This window comes from Mixophyes fleayi, chromosome 12 (genome assembly GCF_038048845.1).
Source record: "Mixophyes fleayi isolate aMixFle1 chromosome 12, aMixFle1.hap1, whole genome shotgun sequence".
NCBI classification, from domain to species: domain Eukaryota; kingdom Metazoa; phylum Chordata; class Amphibia; order Anura; family Limnodynastidae; genus Mixophyes; species Mixophyes fleayi.
The window spans coordinates 33089208-33108380 of record NC_134413.1 but is presented as its reverse complement, the minus strand read 5'-3'; the positions used below and the strand labels follow the sequence as shown (position 1 = coordinate 33108380).

At 39.8% G+C, this 19173-nt stretch overlaps 1 protein-coding gene and 1 long non-coding RNA gene across 3 annotated transcripts in view; one reads left to right on the top strand and one right to left on the bottom strand.

Annotated features, from left to right (window-relative positions):
- LTK (leukocyte receptor tyrosine kinase) overlaps positions 1 to 9995 on the top strand; it is a 178626-nt gene extending 168631 nt beyond the window's left edge. Inside the window, exons 23-28 of one of the 2 annotated variants that reach the window (XM_075193026.1) lie at positions 1022 to 1119; positions 2515 to 2607; positions 3363 to 3464; positions 6160 to 6294; positions 7159 to 7249; positions 8072 to 9995. In XM_075193026.1, coding sequence (XP_075049127.1) covers positions 1022 to 1119; positions 2515 to 2607; positions 3363 to 3464; positions 6160 to 6294; positions 7159 to 7249; positions 8072 to 8458 — 906 coding nt within the window. In that variant the 3' untranslated portion in view covers positions 8459 to 9995. Of the gene's footprint in view, positions 1 to 1021; positions 1120 to 2498; positions 2608 to 3362; positions 3465 to 6159; positions 6295 to 7158; positions 7250 to 8071 lie in introns of those variants that run through there. The other variant, XM_075193027.1, reaches the window with a different exon arrangement.
- Positions 9996 to 10099: 104 nt separating this feature from the next.
- On the bottom strand, positions 10100 to 19073 carry LOC142109029 (uncharacterized). Its single transcript, XR_012680263.1, has 3 exons — positions 18990 to 19073; positions 10702 to 10765; positions 10100 to 10202 (listed from the first exon to the last, which is right to left on the bottom strand). It is a non-coding gene; the product is annotated as an uncharacterized LOC142109029 (long non-coding RNA).
- Between the last annotated feature and the right edge of the window lie 100 nt (positions 19074 to 19173).

Sequence of the window (19173 nt, the reverse complement as noted above, 5' to 3'; positions counted from 1 at the left end):
ACATTGACAAAGATTTATCAAACTTTCTAAAAAGTAAAAATGGAAGTGTTGCCCAGAGCAACCAATCAGATTCTATCTAGCATTTATCTAAGTACAGTCTAAAAAATGATTTTCTAAAATTCGATTGGCTGCTAGAGGCAACACTTTCATTTTTCCTTGTCAGAAGTTTTAGTAAATCCCATGATAACTTGAATCCTATTTTGTGCAAGTCACAAATCTCCCAGTCATGTATTTGTGTGTATGGGCTTCATGGTACATTTGTAGAAGACTATAATGACTGTGTGCACATGATGATATCACCGTACCACCATAACATGTTCATACTTGCCAGCATTTGGAAGCTATTTCCGCGGGTGCTTGTTAGTCAAACACAGAAAAATGGAACTGACAAAACTTGACCTGTTGCCGGACACTTAGCAACAAGCTAAATACGCTGGTGATTGGGGGAGGAGCCATAACTAATGCACAGTGCTAGTGTTTTTCTGGTCTCATGGGCATGATGAGGAATTGCAGGGGCCCATAGGAAACTGTTATAGTGGCCAGTGATTCCCCTTCTCAAATACCTTGACCAAAACTGTAATGCAATAATTATGCTTTTAGTAAGCCTACACAAGTGCTTGTATAACATTCATTTTATTCGCTGTAGCTGCCAAATTAAGAAATCAATATCCAATTAGACTAATGGAGATCTTGGATGGATTTTTTTATTTTGTGCTGCACAGTAATATGAGCTGCTGTGGCTACAGCTATGTAGTGACTGTCGCCCAAGAAGGTTACAGATGTCATCTAGCGTGCTAAGCCTGATTTGTAGTCTAGCTTGTCTCCATGCACCTGCAGTACACCGTTCAAGAAGCTGATCTCACTTTCAGACAGGGTTACCTGAATACGTTGTTGCTGGATAGTTAATGCATGCTTCATAATGTACAGTAAGAATGCATTTAAAAATAAGTTTGTGCAATTATTATCTCCACTGTAAATATTGGTGTTTCTGAGTCTATCGATTTTTTTTGTCCCTTCCCAGAATCAACCATCAACCTTAACAATGTCAGACCTGCTTAACATGGCCAGAGATATCGCCTGCGGCTGCAAGTACCTGGAGGAGAACCACTTTATTCACCGGTACATAGTGAATGGGCCTAGAGGGGAGATGGCATATAACAAATAACAATGCAATCCTACAATACAATGCGCACTAGGCACGCAGGGCTTTCCGTGTTTCTGTTCCAGTATATGTCCTTGCATTTGCATAATATGGTCAGTCATCTTTTATTGCAGAGGGCTGCCCATACATGGATAAATAAATAAAAATATAGCAAAGACAAATTACAATGTGCTATTTACATCTAATAAAAGGTAAATAAATAGTAGTTGTCGATATAGATTTATTGGGTAATAACACATCATACTCTCAGCTGAAAGAGAAATATAATCTTCTTATAATTAATTGTTATTTTCAGTTTAATATTATTTTGTATTAAAAGTGTGAATTGCCATATTAATCATTACCAATGTAACATTAAAGTGCACCCTCAACCTGTGCATGCAGCCTTGGCAATAGCTAGCGCTGGGCGATCAGCCTAGGTGAGTGTAGGAAGCTATTGGTCCGAGCAGTCATTACCCCAGTTCTTCTCACCTATCATCATCATCATCAGCTATTTATATAGCGCCACTAATTTTGCAGCGCTGTACAGAGAACTCATTCACATCAGTCCCTGCCCAATTGGAGCTTACAATCTAAATTCCCTAACATACATACAGACAGACAGACAGAGAGACTAGGGTCAATTTTTGATAGCAGCCAATTAACCTACCAGTATGTTTTTGGAGTGTGGGAGGAAACCGGAGCACCCGGGGGAAACCCACGCAAACACGAGGAGAACATACAAACTCCACACAGATAAGACCATGGTCGGGAATCGAACTCATGACCCCAGTGCTGTGAGGCAGAAGTGCTAACCACTAGGCCACCTATAACCAAGCATAGATGAGGACATGGGTGAGCGGACGGAGCAAGAGGCGATGGGCACTGCTGGAACCAGGACAACCATCTGCTCCCCTTATAATCTGATAAGGCCCATAAGCCATGCACACAGCAAAGGCAGCCCTATTGTCTCAGTGATGTCAGTTCCTAATGAATTATAATGTGGTGTTCTCATAAAAACTGGTTAAGACAACAACATGGCTTCCACCTTTGCCTGAAGACTTGTGCCTGTGTGATGTCGCTAGCTCCTAGAGAATGTATAGGCGGCATATAACATGTCTTTCCATTGCTGATCCTATGTTAACATTCTGGAAAATATTTTTCCCATTCGCCCAGTATAACTTTTCAGTGAAAATATTGAAGTTATGTTATGAAGATTAACGTCTCCAAAAAACAGTCTTTATAGTAATTAATTTGACTTTTATGTTTTTTTTCTTTAGTTAGGAAAAAATAAAATTGATTTAAAAGCTATGTTAAGACAACTGATTATGAATAGGAATATGTTTATCAATACCAGACCCTTCTTCCACCAGCGATATTGCAGCCAGAAATTGCCTTCTGACCTACATCAGTACAGTACGTGTGGCCAAAATAGGTGACTTTGGAATGGCTCGTGACATTTACAGGTAAGAATCTCTGGGTATCCATAAAAAACCTTTTCTTCTACATAACATATATTTTACTTCAATGTTTCATATCATAATGTACTTACAACTTTCATTAACAGGTCTTTCCTTCCCTAGTTTACCAGTCTCTTCTAAACATTCTTGCTAGATCTACTGACCTCCAAGCTCCAACTTATTGTACGTAGCTTAGTTATACTCAGACAGAGGACATACATAATAACAGAACTCAGATATGGGGTATCTATAACATACTCTCATCTTGGTCCTAGATAGTAAGACCAGCAGGAGCGCCGAGAGGCTCATGGAGGAGGGGTCAAATAAATGTAATGTGGTTTGGGTTTGCCTGTGTAGTGGGAGGAGCCACCAACCTGGTGTGGTACCGCCCCTTCAGTGGTTATGGGAAGAGCCCAAAAAAGTTCCTGTAGCAGGGCCTGAAATTTTTCTTAGTGGCCTTGAAGACCAGACATAGTTTGCTGAGAGAGCAGTCTCCTTGGTAAACTCTTCAAGGTCAAACTTTAAAAAGTAAAAATAAATAAATAATGCTAACCTCTATAACTTTACTGTTGTTACCCCCAAACTCATGGCTAGGCTTATTAGACCCTTCTGACACTGAGGACTGTATTGAAAGGGTAAGATTTAGTTTATTTTGAAGGCAACAAACATAAATCTGGATTTTAAGACTCGATTATATTTTTTATGAATGCCTGCTGCAAATGTTCTGACCTTTGGGTAAAGTATACTGTGTTGTTTTTCAGAGCGAGCTACTATCGTAAAGGAGGGAGAGCTATGCTGCCTGTAAAGTGGATGCCCCCTGAGGCTTTCCTGGAGGGAATCTTCACTTCTAAGACTGACACCTGGTAATGACGCCAATAAGTTTGATTTTTGGTTTGATTGTTCTTTACTGTTTGTTCTGCATGTACAATTCCTAGTTATTTAAGATTTACATGTACATTAATAAGAACAATGATGAACAATAATATAGAAAGTAATAATAGTGCTGTGGATTATGTAGACTTTTCGTATTGGCGTTATTGGTGGTTGACTTCTGATATATTGGTAGGAGCACAGAAGTCATTTCACCGATCACAGTTGTCCATGTCTCTGTTGGAGAGGTTACTCCTAGTTTTAAGCAATTTGATAATGCAATAAAAGAAGAAGGAAGCTATACCAGAAATGAGCTAAAAATTTTAATTAAACAACAAACATTTGTTTCAGTTCTGACCAAGGTACTATGGGCTTGATTCATGTTTGGACCTAAGTCCGTTTGTGTGCCGTATCTTGCGTGAAACAGTCCTGTAACAATAAGAAAGGTGCTCCAAGAGCCAGAAAGAATCTTCAGAAATTTGACGGAAATCGTGTGCTTCTAACGTGTGCTTCTATCGTGTGCTTCTAACGTGTGCTTCTATCGTGTGCTTCTATCGTGTGCTTCTAACGTGCGCTTCTATCGTGCGCTTCTATCGTGCGCTTCTATCGTGCGCTTCTAACGTGCGCTTCTAACGTGCGCTTCTATCGTGCGCTTCTATCGTGCGCTTCTAACGTGCGCTTCTATCGTGCGCTTCTATCGTGCGCTTCTAACGTGCGCTTCTATCGTGCGCTTCTATCGTGCGCTTCTAACGTGCGCTTCTATCGTGCGCTTCTATCGTGCGCTTCTATCGTGCGCTTCTAACGTGCGCTTCTAACGTGCGCTTCTATCGTGCGCTTCTATCGTGCGCTTCTATCGTGCGCTTCTATCGTGCGCTTCTAACGTGCGCTTCTAACGTGCGCTTCTATCGTGCGCTTATAACGTGCGCTTCTATCGTGCGCTTCTAACGTGCGCTTCTAACGTGCGCTTCTATCGTGCGTTTCTATCGTGCGCTTCTATCGTGCGCTTCTATCGTGCGCTTCTATCGTGCGCTTCTAACGTGCGCTTCTAACGTGCGCTTCTATCGTGCGCTTCTATCGTGCGCTTCTAACGTGCGCTTCTATCGTGCGCTTCTATCGTGCGCTTCTAACGTGCGCTTCTATCGTGCGCTTCTAACGTGCGCTTCTATCGTGCGCTTCTATCGTGCGCTTCTATCGTGCGCTTCTAACGTGCGCTTCTATCGTGCGCTTCTATCGTGCGCTTCTATCGTGCGCTTATAACGTGCGCTTCTAACGTGCGCTTCTAACGTGCGCTTCTAACGTGCGCTTCTATCGTGCGCTTATAACGTGCGCTTCTATCGTGCGCTTATAACGTGCGCTTCTAACGTGCGCTTCTATCGTGTGCTTCTAACGTGTGCCAATATCAGTCACTGGCATCCTCAAAAGTCAGTAACGTAACAGTTATTTTCCAGATATTGCTATTTGTTTATATCAAGATTTTTTAATGATTACTCTATCTGTGAAATATAAGATCTTTTTAATACATAGAAGCACGCGATTTCCGTCATATGTCTGAAGATTCTTTCTAGCTCTTGGCGCACATTTTCTTACTGCTTTAGGTTTTGTTTCTATTTAGGGATTGGCACCCCTAAGATAGGTAGCGACAATAGGTCCCTTCTTTATAGCGTGAGCGCCTGAGATCATTTTTATACACATTATCTGTGAAATAGTCCTGTGCGTGCTCAGAAACGGACCTTATGCTAATGTACGCAATTGTGTGCAATAAATGTCTGAACGCAAACTACACGATTGCCTCTAATTTGAAAGGAGGACAAGGGGAGGGAGCGTTCCATGTACAGTAAGGGTATGATGACACAGATGCAACCGATTCAAGCCCTGTGGTTCTTGGAGCTACACTTGCTTTCAGCCGTATCTCTTGCACCAGCTACAGGGCAGGTGTAAGTGACAACTGATAGTGATGACTGACACGGCATAGTCTTTGTATTAAAAACTACATGTATATGTGCCACTAGCTAGCACACAGACCATGTGTATGTAAGGAAGATTTATTATATAAATGCATTGTATTTACAGTACGCATTAAACACATATTGATTTATGTATCTAATGTAATAAAAAAATATATATTTTTTAAAATCATATTTTTAGTAATGGTTATATTATATAGAGTTGTTCATTTATTTTATAATTTTTTTATGTGTTCTGATGTGACCTTTTAGTAAACAGACGCTAGTGTGTGTATACTGCAGCCTTATCTACATACAGCAACGTTTAGGCAGAGAGTACTCGCACCGAGATTCAAATCGGAACATTTCTTGAGATACGCTTGGATTTGTATACGGTCGGAACTACACACAAGTTCTTTTTTAAAACGCAACTTGCGTGCAAACTGTGTCCATGAATCAGGCCTTATATGTGTGAGTTTGTATGTTCTTCTCTGAGTTTCCTATGTGATTGTGCATTACTGCATAACATGGTATTTGCTATAGTCATAAAGGATATGTCTGTAGAAATGAATGTATAAACAACATATGTCTGGCAGCTCTTAGCGGCTATGCTTATTGGTCAAACAAAACTCCATAGAGATAAAACGTATCCCAGAATCACGAACCATATCAGAGTAATACATTTGAATAATGCTATTTATTGTGTTCTTCTGAAGTGACACAAGGGCGTTGTATGTTGCTATAGGTCCTTTGGAGTGTTGCTTTGGGAGATCTTCTCATTAGGCTACATGCCATACCCGTGCAAAACTAACCAAGAAGTGCTAGAGTTTGTAACGAGCGGTGGACGCATGGATCCCCCGAAAAACTGCCCAGGGCCAGTGTGAGTATAACATCCAGATTTATTTATAGGTTGATGTCACATATGACAGCAGTAAGTGGTTCTTCGTTGCCAAGTTGATTTGGTTGTATTCATCTGCTTGTTAAGGGTAGATAAAGTCTTTGCAAGCAATTATCTCGGAGATGCTAACGCTTCTCCCTTTGCATATACTTGTGCGCCTATTGTAGGGAAATTAGATTATAAGGGAAAGGGACCGCTACGTCTGAATATTACTCTCTGATTGTACAGTGCTGCTAAATATGCTGAATTAATGAGTGAATAATAAATAAATAAATGCATGAATAAAAGATTATAATAATAGTTTGACCATAATGAAATCTGGGGCACATTGCAGTCAGGAACAGCAGCAGAGCCTCAGCTATATATCTTTTTCCTGATAAATAAAATAAGCCTCTTAACAACCCAGCCAACCTAATTAATGCTGCAGGAAACATTCTTTAAGAAAAGAAGCTCTACCGCCATTCTTATCGTGGAATATATGGGAGAACTAAATAATGATCATGGATTAATAAAGTCTGCCAGGCTCAGGATCGGATGGTTTTATTCTCTTATGTATGCGCTAGGTGGAAAAATGCACATTTGTGCATCATGTAGTGTGCAACTTATTCTGCAGTAGGTAAATTACCCTTAGGGCTAGATTAACTAAGCTGCGGGTTTGAAAAAGTGGGGATGTTGCCTATAGCAACCAATCAGATTCTAGCTTTCATATATTTAGTGCCTTCTACAAAATGATAGCTAGAATCTGATTGGTTGCTATAGGCAACATCCCCACTTTTTTAAACCCGCAGCTTAGTAAATCTAGCCCTTAATGTCTGACCACTTTCCTGCTCTCGCTTCTTGCTTTAGTTATCGAATAATGACGCAGTGTTGGCAGCACACACCAGATCACCGACCCAACTTCTCAACCATCCTGGAGCGGATCATCTACTGCACACAGGTATCATTAGATATCACCAGATAGCTGCTCCAAAAGGAGAACACATTTCTAGGTGAATTACATAGCAGATCTTAGAGTCGATGCTCCACACACTGGGTTCTTAGACTATGGCATCAGCTTGTGCTGACTCAGAGATAACTTCCACAACACAGGATAAGTTACTCTGGCCAGCATGTGAAGTATTTATTGTATTATTGTGGATGTCACCAGAAGGATAATCCCTCAGAAATATTTAAATTCAGACTGATAAAAGGTTATAGGTTAATGTAATGTACAATTTGATTTTGGTTATTTGACCAAATACTACCCATTGGTCAAAGTACTGCAAGAGTAACAAGTTTGTTTCAGTATATAGAAACCTTACCATATTCAATAATATATGAAAAAAAAGTATCTGTTTACCATTATAAAAATGTATCCCAGTAATGCTCTTTAGCGAGACATTTTCCTACCTGTCTGCTCCATCCCAAGTGACAATTTATGCAAATGAGATGGAGGAGGCTAGTTTAGTGATATAAAAATTAAGATGGATCCGGCCATTGTAGCTGTAGGGAGAGGAATGAAATGGCGACTGTGTAAGTTTTGTTCCATTTTCATTAACAAACAGTCAGTTAAGCAGGTATGTATGTTTTAAACACATAAATACAACAATGTGGTTATACATATGGGTGGTAAGTCCACTTTAAATACAGCACATCATAAACTTAAAGGGATTTTTATCCATATTTCACAAACTCAAAAAAGCTTAAAATGTATTTTTTGAAGTCAAAATTTTTCTTTATTTTGGATAATGAGATACTCACAAGTCTTCCCATGTTTCAGGATCCTGATGTCATCAATACAGCGCTCCCTGTCGAAAGTGGACCAGCACCTGAAGATGACGGAAGTACAATAATGCGACCGAGCAGCTGTAATGGAGTGACACCTCTGGTAAGGAACCCTTCAATGCCTCCCATGGTGGACACACAGACCATGGAACATAAACTTGGAGACATTCCTGAGGAGTTACTGGTTGAAAACCTGGTGGGCTGGAACATCAGAGTGCCAAGCTTACAATGTGTTGCTGACTCCCCAGAAGGTTCATGGGTACAGCCAAACCCTATCTCCACCACAGAGACAAAGCCCCAAATGTCCCACAAACTAAAGAACAAATCCAAAAATCTTTGGAACCCAACTTATGGTTCTTGGGTGATGGAAAGCACCTGCTGACTTGCTTTTAGCATCCTAGTGTACAGCTGGGATGTGAAGACTCAGGTTTCAACCTTGGGACTGTGGGATCTGACCTTACCACAAGCCAGAAGTTTTAGCATTTCCAAAGAAAACTCACTGCAGCCTCAGACCACTTTCACTTTTGCAAGTTGGATGGTAGATAAAAAAAAACTCAGACGTCCCCAGTAAACACTGTGAATTACATTTCTACGGAGATTATAGACCAGTAAACTGGGCCTTGACCTCACAACCTCAGTGAAATTGTTATTTTTTTAATTAGTATTAATATTATTATTATTAGTTATTTCTCTTTTTACTTGTCTTTGTGATTTGAGTGGCAATAAGGTAAGACACGCGGAAATTCTGCTAGTGTTACATAATTCTTATGTTTATAAGTAAGGAGCTCCTTACATTCCTAACATTTATTAAAAAGGTCATCAATATCTATACAATGAACATATTGTTCTGTTAAAATGTTTGGTTAACATTGAGTAATGTTAGCGTAAAACATAAAGGAACAAGATTCACTTAGAAACAATATAGTCTCCCATCTTCTTTTTAAGTTTGTAAGATGATGGGATATAATGAAATCTGATGGCGTTACGAGTGTAAACAGGTGATGTAACTCATAAGCCGCTTGTCACATTCTGTCATTTTTCAAATACAGTTTAGAAAATGAAAGTAAATGTAATGAGTTACAGGACCTTTTATTGTGCAGTAATTTGAGTCAATGACATCTGGGGAATTCTGGTCATGTAAAATGTAGACGTATTTCTCATTTGCCAGTGATTTACCAGCAATTACTAAGACAGACCCGTCCCGGCTCTCCATAGTACAAGAGCCCCGAAGTCTGCAGATATTGTAAGATACGTAAGGCCCTTCAAATCTATTGATCGCTGCACAGCTCCCATCGGTACAGAAGTAGAGGAACTTTTTATCCTTATAGGAAAATTTAGCATGAAATTTCTGGCGTCAATGTAAGTTCTGACAATGGGCTTCAGTTATACAGCGTTCCTCTGCCATGAAGGTAAAGCCATGTTTTATAACTTGGATACCTACTTATCTCCCTTCTGCTTGTGGTCCCAACCCATCACTGCCATTGTAGCCGGGAGGGACAACTGTTCATGCTGGAGCTGCCAAATGTACTTCTGGGACAGTAATCTTGACGGGAAACTGGAAAGATAAGATCTTACTGCATAGATTTTAATATCTGTGCTGCTCTGGTTTTACTAGGTTGGTGGATTGGAGTCAAATGTACTCATCTACACACATGAAGCGTTTTGCGGGAGGTACAAATATGCAGGCACTTTGTGCCTCATGCCTCAGTCATGTCACTAATTCCCAGTGAATTGATAGGCCAAGTATTGGTTCAACCCACAAAATAGCTGCCTTTATTGTGTGTACAGAACAGGAACATTTTACAGGGAGATGTAATGTTGCACAATTGCACGTGCTAAACACACTAATAGATGGAATTATTGTAGTACAATTAAAAATAAAAGTTATTTGCCTTTATATATAAATGTGTATATATTATTGTGTCATTTGTCAGATTTCTTAATTACAGCAATATATGTTAGGAAACAAAAACAAAGTAGACACATGCCTTTAAATGTGTAAACCAATATATAAATCTCGAAGTAATTTAGCATTCATGTTTTATTTACTGTAGCAAACAGATATAAAGTAGTCAGCTGTTGATCAATCTCCTCTCCCACACCAAATTTGCATCTCTGGTTTTCCCCTAAAAACAGGTACATAAGGTTACCTTATTTGATGAATAGCCACAAACATTAGAACAATTAATTTTAATCAGTGCTACCATTAGCTTAGGACCCCCCTACAACCTTATAAACAGGACCCCCACCCAGAGGCAAAACTAGTGAACTGTGGGACCTGGTGCATAGATCCCCATGCAGAGGGCCTCATTATCTCCATGAGTCCCAGTGCACGACACCTGCTGCACCAATGGCAGTTGTGCCACTGCCCCCACCAGCCCCACATCTCATTCTAGTGACTATAATACAGGTGGCTAGTATACAAAACAGCCCATTCTAATGTAAACTATACAAAGCAAAGACAATTGTGTATATAAAGTGGAAAGCATGACTAATAGTGCGCTAAATTCAGCGGCAGTGTTATATCACAAAGTTTATTGTCCTAAATGCACCCCTTCTCTCCCACTTTGCACCATATGGTTCCATCCACACTGATGTTTCTGCTTTACTCTTTAAATAACTTACTGGCATTTAGCTGCATTCAGAATGAAAAATATTGTGGGCATCATTTTTCCCCATGATTTCATTTCTGCAATAGAAACACAATTATTAATAAGAGTGTTAACAGAGTGCTAACATCCCTTTTGGGATATTCATCTTCACCATACTGTGACATCATAAAACTGCACAAGGTCTTCCAGCTTTCAGCGCAGGTTTCTGATTGGTCCCATGAGATTAATGTCATAGCATCTTCAGCCTATAAGGCAGCCGATAGCAAGAGCTAAATAGAATATTACATAAGGTTTTATAGTACTCAGTACAAGAAAGAGAGGGTAGGGCACAGTGCTATAATTGATTTTCCTAAGAGCTTTGTGCTTTCCGAACTGTACACTGCAATGAGGCTATATATTTTATTGGATTTATAGAACATTTTAATAACTATATTTAAAAATATAAAAACAGGGTGTAACCCATGTTCAGTTAAAACATAAAGCTGTGGGAGGGTGCAAGTAAGCTTTTACTCGGGCTGCAATGTTATAGATTTTTTAAAAATTGCCTGGTGAGTACTTTTTAATAGCAGCTGTTTATCAGCCGTGTCCCTAAACATTTCAGAAGTGTTGACCACTAAGCCATGAATGTTGCCCATTCTTCTGAGGAGCTTGAATTTAAAGCATACTTGCCAACTTTAGAGATTTCCAAATTCATCCTATTACAGCAGAAGATGGGATCTGAATGAAGCAATTAGCAGCACCCCCACCCACTTTACTAACTAAGTAAACAGGATGCGGGAGTTTGCCCTGTTCTCCTGGGAGTCCGGGAGTATTCACAAAAATTCAGGAGTCTCCCAGCCATTCCGGGAGAGTAGGCAACTAAGCTGGAACCCCTGCCACAATGTGGGCCTCATCATGAGTTGGACGCATTAGCGTAAAAAAACAGATGCAAAATGCGTTCCCATAATAACACGCAATTACCCCTATATGCTATATATATATATATATATATATATATATATATATATATATATATATATATATATATATATATAATTCCCTATTCATGGTTGCCCAGGATTTTTAACTTTTGCCACATGGATTTCAAGCTTGAAGAAAGATGATCCCTGGTATTTAGGTGGCCAATAAACTGGTAAACGATGATGTGTGTTTTATGTTTTCAATAAAGTATGTTTGTCATGTCTCTGTGTATATTTTACAATATTTATTTTTTTGCAGGTGCACTACAAGTCCCAGTGTATCCTGGGTGTCAGATAGTTCTACATGCCCAGTTTAGGGTTACTAGGGCTTGCTAGGACCAGTGATACACCAGCAAATATGCTAGAATCCATATATTACAAACTTATTTCCCCAATACCCACCACACAGGAGAGTTGTGAGGAGTGGTCTGAGTGACATTATGACAGGGTAACCCCGTGCAGTCTCCCAGTTATAGTGTCACCAGCCCAGTATTTCATAGCTTAGTGCTGGTAGCGGTGCATTCACTGTTAGAACTCCGCATCTGCCGCTACCAGCACTGGGCTATGAGCAATGCTGTTTTTTGTGTGACCATGCTTTTGCTGTACCCACACTTTCCTATCCCCTGGTGTGAATATGGGTCTGGGTGTGAGGTCTCAGCACCAGATCTGGGTGTACAAATTAGCTTTGGTACATGGCACCAGATTTGGATCTGCATATAAGCCTTGGTACTAGATATGGCTTTGGACATTAGACCTGGGGATATATTTACTAAACTGTGGGTTTGAAAAAGTGGTGATGTTGTTTATCGCAACCAATCAGATTCTAGCTGTCATTTTGTAGAATGTACGAAATAAATGATAACTGGAATCTGATTGGTTGCTATAGGCAACATCTCCACTTTTTCAAACCTGCAGTTTAGTAAATATATCCCCTGGTGTGAGATATAGGTATGCATATCAGCCTTGGCACCAGATATGTCTGCATATTAAACTTACAACTGATAGGAGTCTGTATTTTAAATTTGGCTACGAATATGTAGATCTGCATATTCAACTTAGTACCAAATATGGGTATGCACATAAACCTTGGTGCCTCTGACACCAGTTATGGGTCTGCATAATAGATGGGAAAACAAATATAAATTTGCATATTAGCTTTGTACCAGATATGAGTATTCATAATAGACATGGCACCAGATATGAGTCTACATATATTGACTTAGCACCAGATACAGGTATATTAGACTAGGCACCAGTTATGACCCTCCATATTAGACTTAGCACCAGATATGGCTCTGTATATTAAGCTGTGGAATCAGATATCGTTTACAATATTCTATTTGGACCAGATATGATTCCACTTTGAATACTTTGCAGGAGATATGTCTAAAACTTGTGCATTTGACACAATGCTTGGTACAACACATTATACTATATCAGGGGCAGACCTAGATATCTTTTTGTGGGGGCGATTTAGCGCTCCGCCCCCTTTTACACTCTTAGCAGTAGCCTTCAAGCAGGGACAGGTAGGCAGAGGTTGCTGCACACTCTGGGCCTCATTCATCAAAGTTTGCTAAACAAATGTAATGTACAGGTTTTTTTCGTTTGTTGTTTTAAGAGGCCCGTACATTGGGCATACGCACGTTCCATATTCAACAAATGCCGATGTAAAGGTAGGTCTGTTGATGAATACAGGTCTAGGTCCGCTCTGCTCTGACAGACAAGACACTGTAGGATACATCCAATATACAGTATATCTGGAATATAAAATCCCAAAAGACTGCACAGAAAAAAAATCAATGATTACCACGTTAATAATATAGCATAGTTGCCTACTCTCCCGGAATGTCCGGGAGATTCCCGAATTTTTAGGAGTTCTCCCGGACTCCTGAGAGAGCATGCAAAAATTTCAGCGTTGTTAAAGATGGGGGAGGGCTAACTGAGCCCCTCGACGGACCTGGCAAGGCAAGTTTCCCTTTACAAGGCAGCGCCGCTTTAAATTTTAGCTGTCATCTCGCCGAACTCCCGCGAGTTGAAGAAACCGGAGTATGATACATTTACCCCCAGGTTTATGATACAGACAGTTATTGTTATTGGGTAACATACTGTAGGTAATTATCTTAAGGGAATCCCTTCATTGCCCAGCTACCAGAGGACATGTGTGTGAGCATATTTTAAACTCGATTTTTGCATGGGAAATCTATACAGTGACATCAGGGAACTCTTTTGAAAGCACTGCATTCTGTAATGCTGATGGAATTTAAATAATTGTAAAACCATTTACATGCTAAAGATTTAGTTTAAATAAACAAGTATAAAAAAAACAAGGATGATAAGTTTAACAAACAAAGTTGTTGTTTTTTTAACTTTCAATAAATATACAAAAGTAACATTAGATACAGTATTATACAGTTCTCATATAAATAAAAAAAAGACAAGGTAGTTTTGCATCATAATGCCAATCTCTCTCACATGCATAGAAAAAAAGGAAAGAAGCCCCGTTTTCCTGAAGAGCAGGAGAAATAGGAGCTATGTGTAAGGTATATGTATGTATGTATGTATGTATGTATGTATATATATATATATATATATATATATATATATATATATATATATATATATATATATATATATATATATATATATATATATATACACACACACCAACATGATACCATTTAGGAGCAATAGTGGAGGCAGTGGTAGGGCATAAAATTTCCAGGAGCATAAGCTCTTTTCATCAGATGTCCCTGAAATGCAGTGCTATACTACCACCTGCACTATGCCTCATAAATGGTACTATGTGACCTATGTTGGAATGTAGATCAGTATATATATGCTGAGCCCCTCCTCTCCATAGCAGCTCATGGACAGAGGGAAAATACAGCCGCCCCCCCCAAAGTTAAAGGTGTGAAACCCCTCTAGACTGATTCACATGCTAGCTGCATAAACCAGCCTGGATTGGTTAATAGGGCAGGAGGCTGGATTATATTCTGCCAGTTTGTGTGTGTAAAACTGTATAAAAATAGTTGGACTGTCCATGTAATATATATATATATATATATATATATATATATATATATATATATATACCATCTGTACTTCTGGATGATCACTAGTAGCTGTAACTAGTGTGTAACAGTTCTTATAAGGACCCTTGAGCAATAAACATCACTACTTGAAGATTCTGCCCGACGCCTATTGCCTACTGTATCCTGTAACCAACAGATAAGAGCTTACACTCTAATCTGTTCACCAGCTGTCCTGTGTTGAACCCAGCGCCTGTGTCAATGCTCTGCCCGCTACCTAGCAGTCCTGATCCATAGTAAGCAGTCAGGAGGTACCAGCTAACCCACAGCAAAGAGGCGCTGTAGCAGCTATACCAGCTACCCAGAAGTACGTGGTTCCAGGTGCCAGTGAAGGAGCCTGATGGTGGCAGCACTATCCTCCTACAACTATTGCGCAGTTGGCATTCGCACTCGGCGAGTGTCTGGTGGAAAGGTGACACCAGTGGGAGTGGTCCGTACAGTGGTAGATCCAGGGGGGGGCAATCACCCCCCCCTAGCAGGATAGTGTGCTGCCAGGCTGCTCCGATTGTGTTCAGAGCGGCCGGGCAGCACACTCTCCCTGCCGAACAGACCTGCACATAGTGTGCAGCTGCCGGCAGCCTTAGATGTCAAAAAGGGGACGGGGACTAAATTGCCCCCCCTAAATCGCCCCCTGTCAAATAAACTTCTAGATCCTGGGTCCGTAACAGTTAATGACGGTGAGAAAGAAACCGTGTAAGGTCCCTCTCCCAATAATCACACTCAAAGACTGGATGGCAAAGTAAGCCCTTCCGGTCACAGTAATATTCAACTGAATTGTAGATTTAACCATATTTAAGAATGAAATAACGTTATAGGTACCATGTATTTCAGATCCCACATATCATGTAGGATGAATGCATGTCACAGATGTGTCATTGATACGGTACAGAGGCCATGATTCAGCAAAGCTGAAATCTGCAGCAGTCAGAAGTCACAGAGATGTGCATGGTAACTTCACTGATACCACAGGAGATAACCGCGTTTGACACCATGCCATAAATGCATTTTAGCTTAATGTCTATACATCTAGGACAGTTTTTTTTTTATTAATTTTAACACATTTATCTCTTCTTTTTTTAGCGAAGTGAAATGATGACACCTTCTACAGAGATTACGCTCTACAATTACCATAATCTCTTTAGGCCAGTGGATATTAGCCAATTAGTTATAAGATCTATTTTTTATTTTTTTTTTAAGAATCTCTGGCTTTATATGTTACACTTTAAACCGATGTATGCCTCATGCCTGTCTATACATCTATACTGCTGGATCTCTGTTGAATTTCTCTATTTTATTATTATTTTTATTATTATTTTATTTATTTACCAATGTTGTTAATAAACAGTATTTAAAAAAAAAAAAAAAAAAAAAAAAAGATTCTCTGGAATTATCAATGATTTTACAATCATAGTCACTGATATCTGAGTGACACTACCCAGTGCGTCCCAATCTGTGATACTTTTGTACAAGCAGAACAAAAAAAAAAAACTATGGTTAAAAACACTAGTAAATTAACTAGGCAAATAAACAACTGGATCCTCCACTCCCCTCAAAAATACAAGAAAGCTGGATTAAGTACAGTATGTATTGTTTACATCACATATTTGCGTGTGCTTTTTACGAAATATTCAAATATTAGATATTACAAACTAGTTGTCTGTAGTATGAAACAGCACTCAGAAGGCTCTGCTAATGTCCATTTACAGGGCAGGTACATTATTCCACTTTCTGGTCCTTGTGATAACTAGTGACAACATAACTGTCCCTCTGAGCATACAGTTAATCAGATGTTATTAACAGCACTGTTTCTGGTGTTATCAAACTTTCGTAAAATCACTTGATGAGTTGACACTTTACATGAGGAGAACGGAAGATAATGATCAAGAGGAGGGAGGTTATTCTTGTGGCAGCAATTTTGAAAAGATTGTATGGGACATTTTCATTACAGCAAGATGGAGGTTGCAGCAGCTTTACTGGGCATTGATAACGGTATTAGGTACCAATACGAAGTAACAAATGCAATGGAAAACAGAGGCATTTGGTGAAGCTGGACAAAACTGAGCTCAGGGGGATGATGGGAAATAAGCTCCAGGGGAGCGGGAGGGGGTTCATGGGAGGGAAAATCTAGTGGGGAGAGAGAGCGCAATAGCTGGTGGTGGGTGAAGGGGCGTACGAGACACAGAAGGCATGAGGGTGTGACATTGAAGGGGCGCAAGCAACAAATAAGACTGCCAGCAGAGGTGGAAAACCTTGTGAACAGGGGCATGTGAGAGAAAAGCTGGTGTGCAGGATTGGCATGCGAGACAGCGAATCATGGGAAGAGGGGGCATGTGAGGGGAAAAAATGTAAAAATAAAAAATCACATGACCTCTCCTCATACATTAATACCCTCATACTCACCAGCTCCTCCCTTACAATCCCTTCCTGTCTAACACATGCCCTTCTGCCCACCAGCTTTAACCTCACTTTTCTCCATTACTGGCCAGCTTTTCCCTCACATGTTATTCTACCCACAAGAGAGAGAGAGAGTGCCCAACCTGTCAGTATGCCCGAAGTTACTTTCATCCTGTGTACTGTAAGATGGGGATTATATATGTGGTATGTTCTTATTTCCCTATTGCTATCCTGGGCGACCGTGCAAGGACAAATTTCTACCGCAATAGCCAGCAATGTGGCGCACAGACATTCCCTCCTTACTGTTTCAGCTATCTGTTGTGCCCGCAGTGCTTTCAATAAACAGTTTAAAAAATATATATATTGTAACAAAGGGAGGCCTTTAGCTGACAAACTGCAGAGGCAAGGAAGCAAGCAGAGTAACACAATTGTGCAACAGTGCACCTAGTCTAAAGATAAACAGGCGGAGGACATATGTGTGACAAAATAATGGTGTAGAGTTTGATTTAACTCTCATGCTTTGGAACTTGCTTTTCCCATGCAACAATCAATGAAACGGAAGCAGGTGATGAGAACTCCCTTTTAAAGAGTGTCACCTGCCAATAAACTAGGGCTGTGGGAGGTCAGGTATAAAAACTTGTTTCACTGTCCACTGTGACCGATGCTAGAGAAGCTCGCCGGTGGCTAGAGGGCTGGTCTCTGTTTATTTAGTGTTTAAGGTCACAAGGAACTGTGTGAAATATTTATATTGACAAGTACCTTTACCATCCTGACATTAAAACAAAGTAGTGAAGTGTATACAGCACTGTCCTCTCCTGCCATTTTCACTAACTTAATGTGACCAGGTCTGAACGGAGTGCCACAAATTACTTTCTTGATGGTATTATGTTGACAAGATGACTTAGTGGACCAGCCATACAAGGACTCATAGCAGCCGAGTTGTCCTCTTAAAGCTGGTAGGAGCATGTTAGTGCTATGTATACTATAGTAGAGCGTTTATATAGCAAATGCTTACAGATAGCGGTTACAAAATAAACCATAGGGCTTATCTGCAAACAGTGGTGTGTTTTCCTTTTAATGAATAAAAGGAACCCTGTTATTTTTGACCAGGAAGCTCATTAGGGCTGTAGGTGGCAAAACTTTGTTATGCAATGTCTGTCCACTTACCCTTAAATGGAATGAAATACAATGAACGATATTGCATTATTCATTAAGTGCTAACAGAACAAGATTTTCTCTCTGTGAATATCTAATGTTACTGATCATTAACTGCAATGCATGTATTGACTTTAGCGCCCTTTTACATTCTAACCCTCCATTCATAAATTTTACAATGTGAATTTACCCTATAGCATTTATTTTTCCATAATAGATATTTTTTTGCTTTTGGGCTTTACTGGTCATGTTACCTGTCAAATAAATAAATATAAAGGTTCTGTTACCATAGTGAACTATACAAAGCCTTTGTATACTATTTGCTCAACATAAAAGATAAGCAGCACTCACATATGACCATTTTGTAAAACCCCTCAAAGCTCTCAGGAAGCATTTGTTAAATTTTCCGCACAATTAGGATCAATCACTGCCCATTATCAAGTACGTCTCACTTAGTGTTGGCACTAAAAACATAAGACATGCAATGCAATATTGGGAATACACATTTACAATGGCGGAATATTCAAACTGCTGACATGTAAACTAGGTAATACACTTTAATGTGTCCTGTTATTAAAATTCTTCCTAGGATTCATTAAAGCCTGAAAAGCACCTCACACGTGAATAAAGCTGACAGGAAAAGAAAAATTCCATCTAAATTCAGTAGAAATATTGCAAAATGTGTTGCTAGATCACTGCTCTACCTGATCCTCCATTATTCCAGCAGCTACACAAGAACAATTACATTTGCAGCAGCCAGAATCCACTATGTATCATGTGACTACAGCAGTCACATGACCTGGGGATGTCAGCAGGTTCTTTCCATGAAGGTAATCTAGGCGTCACCGTGCCCGCCATGTTGCGGATGGCGGCTGACGTACTTCCGTA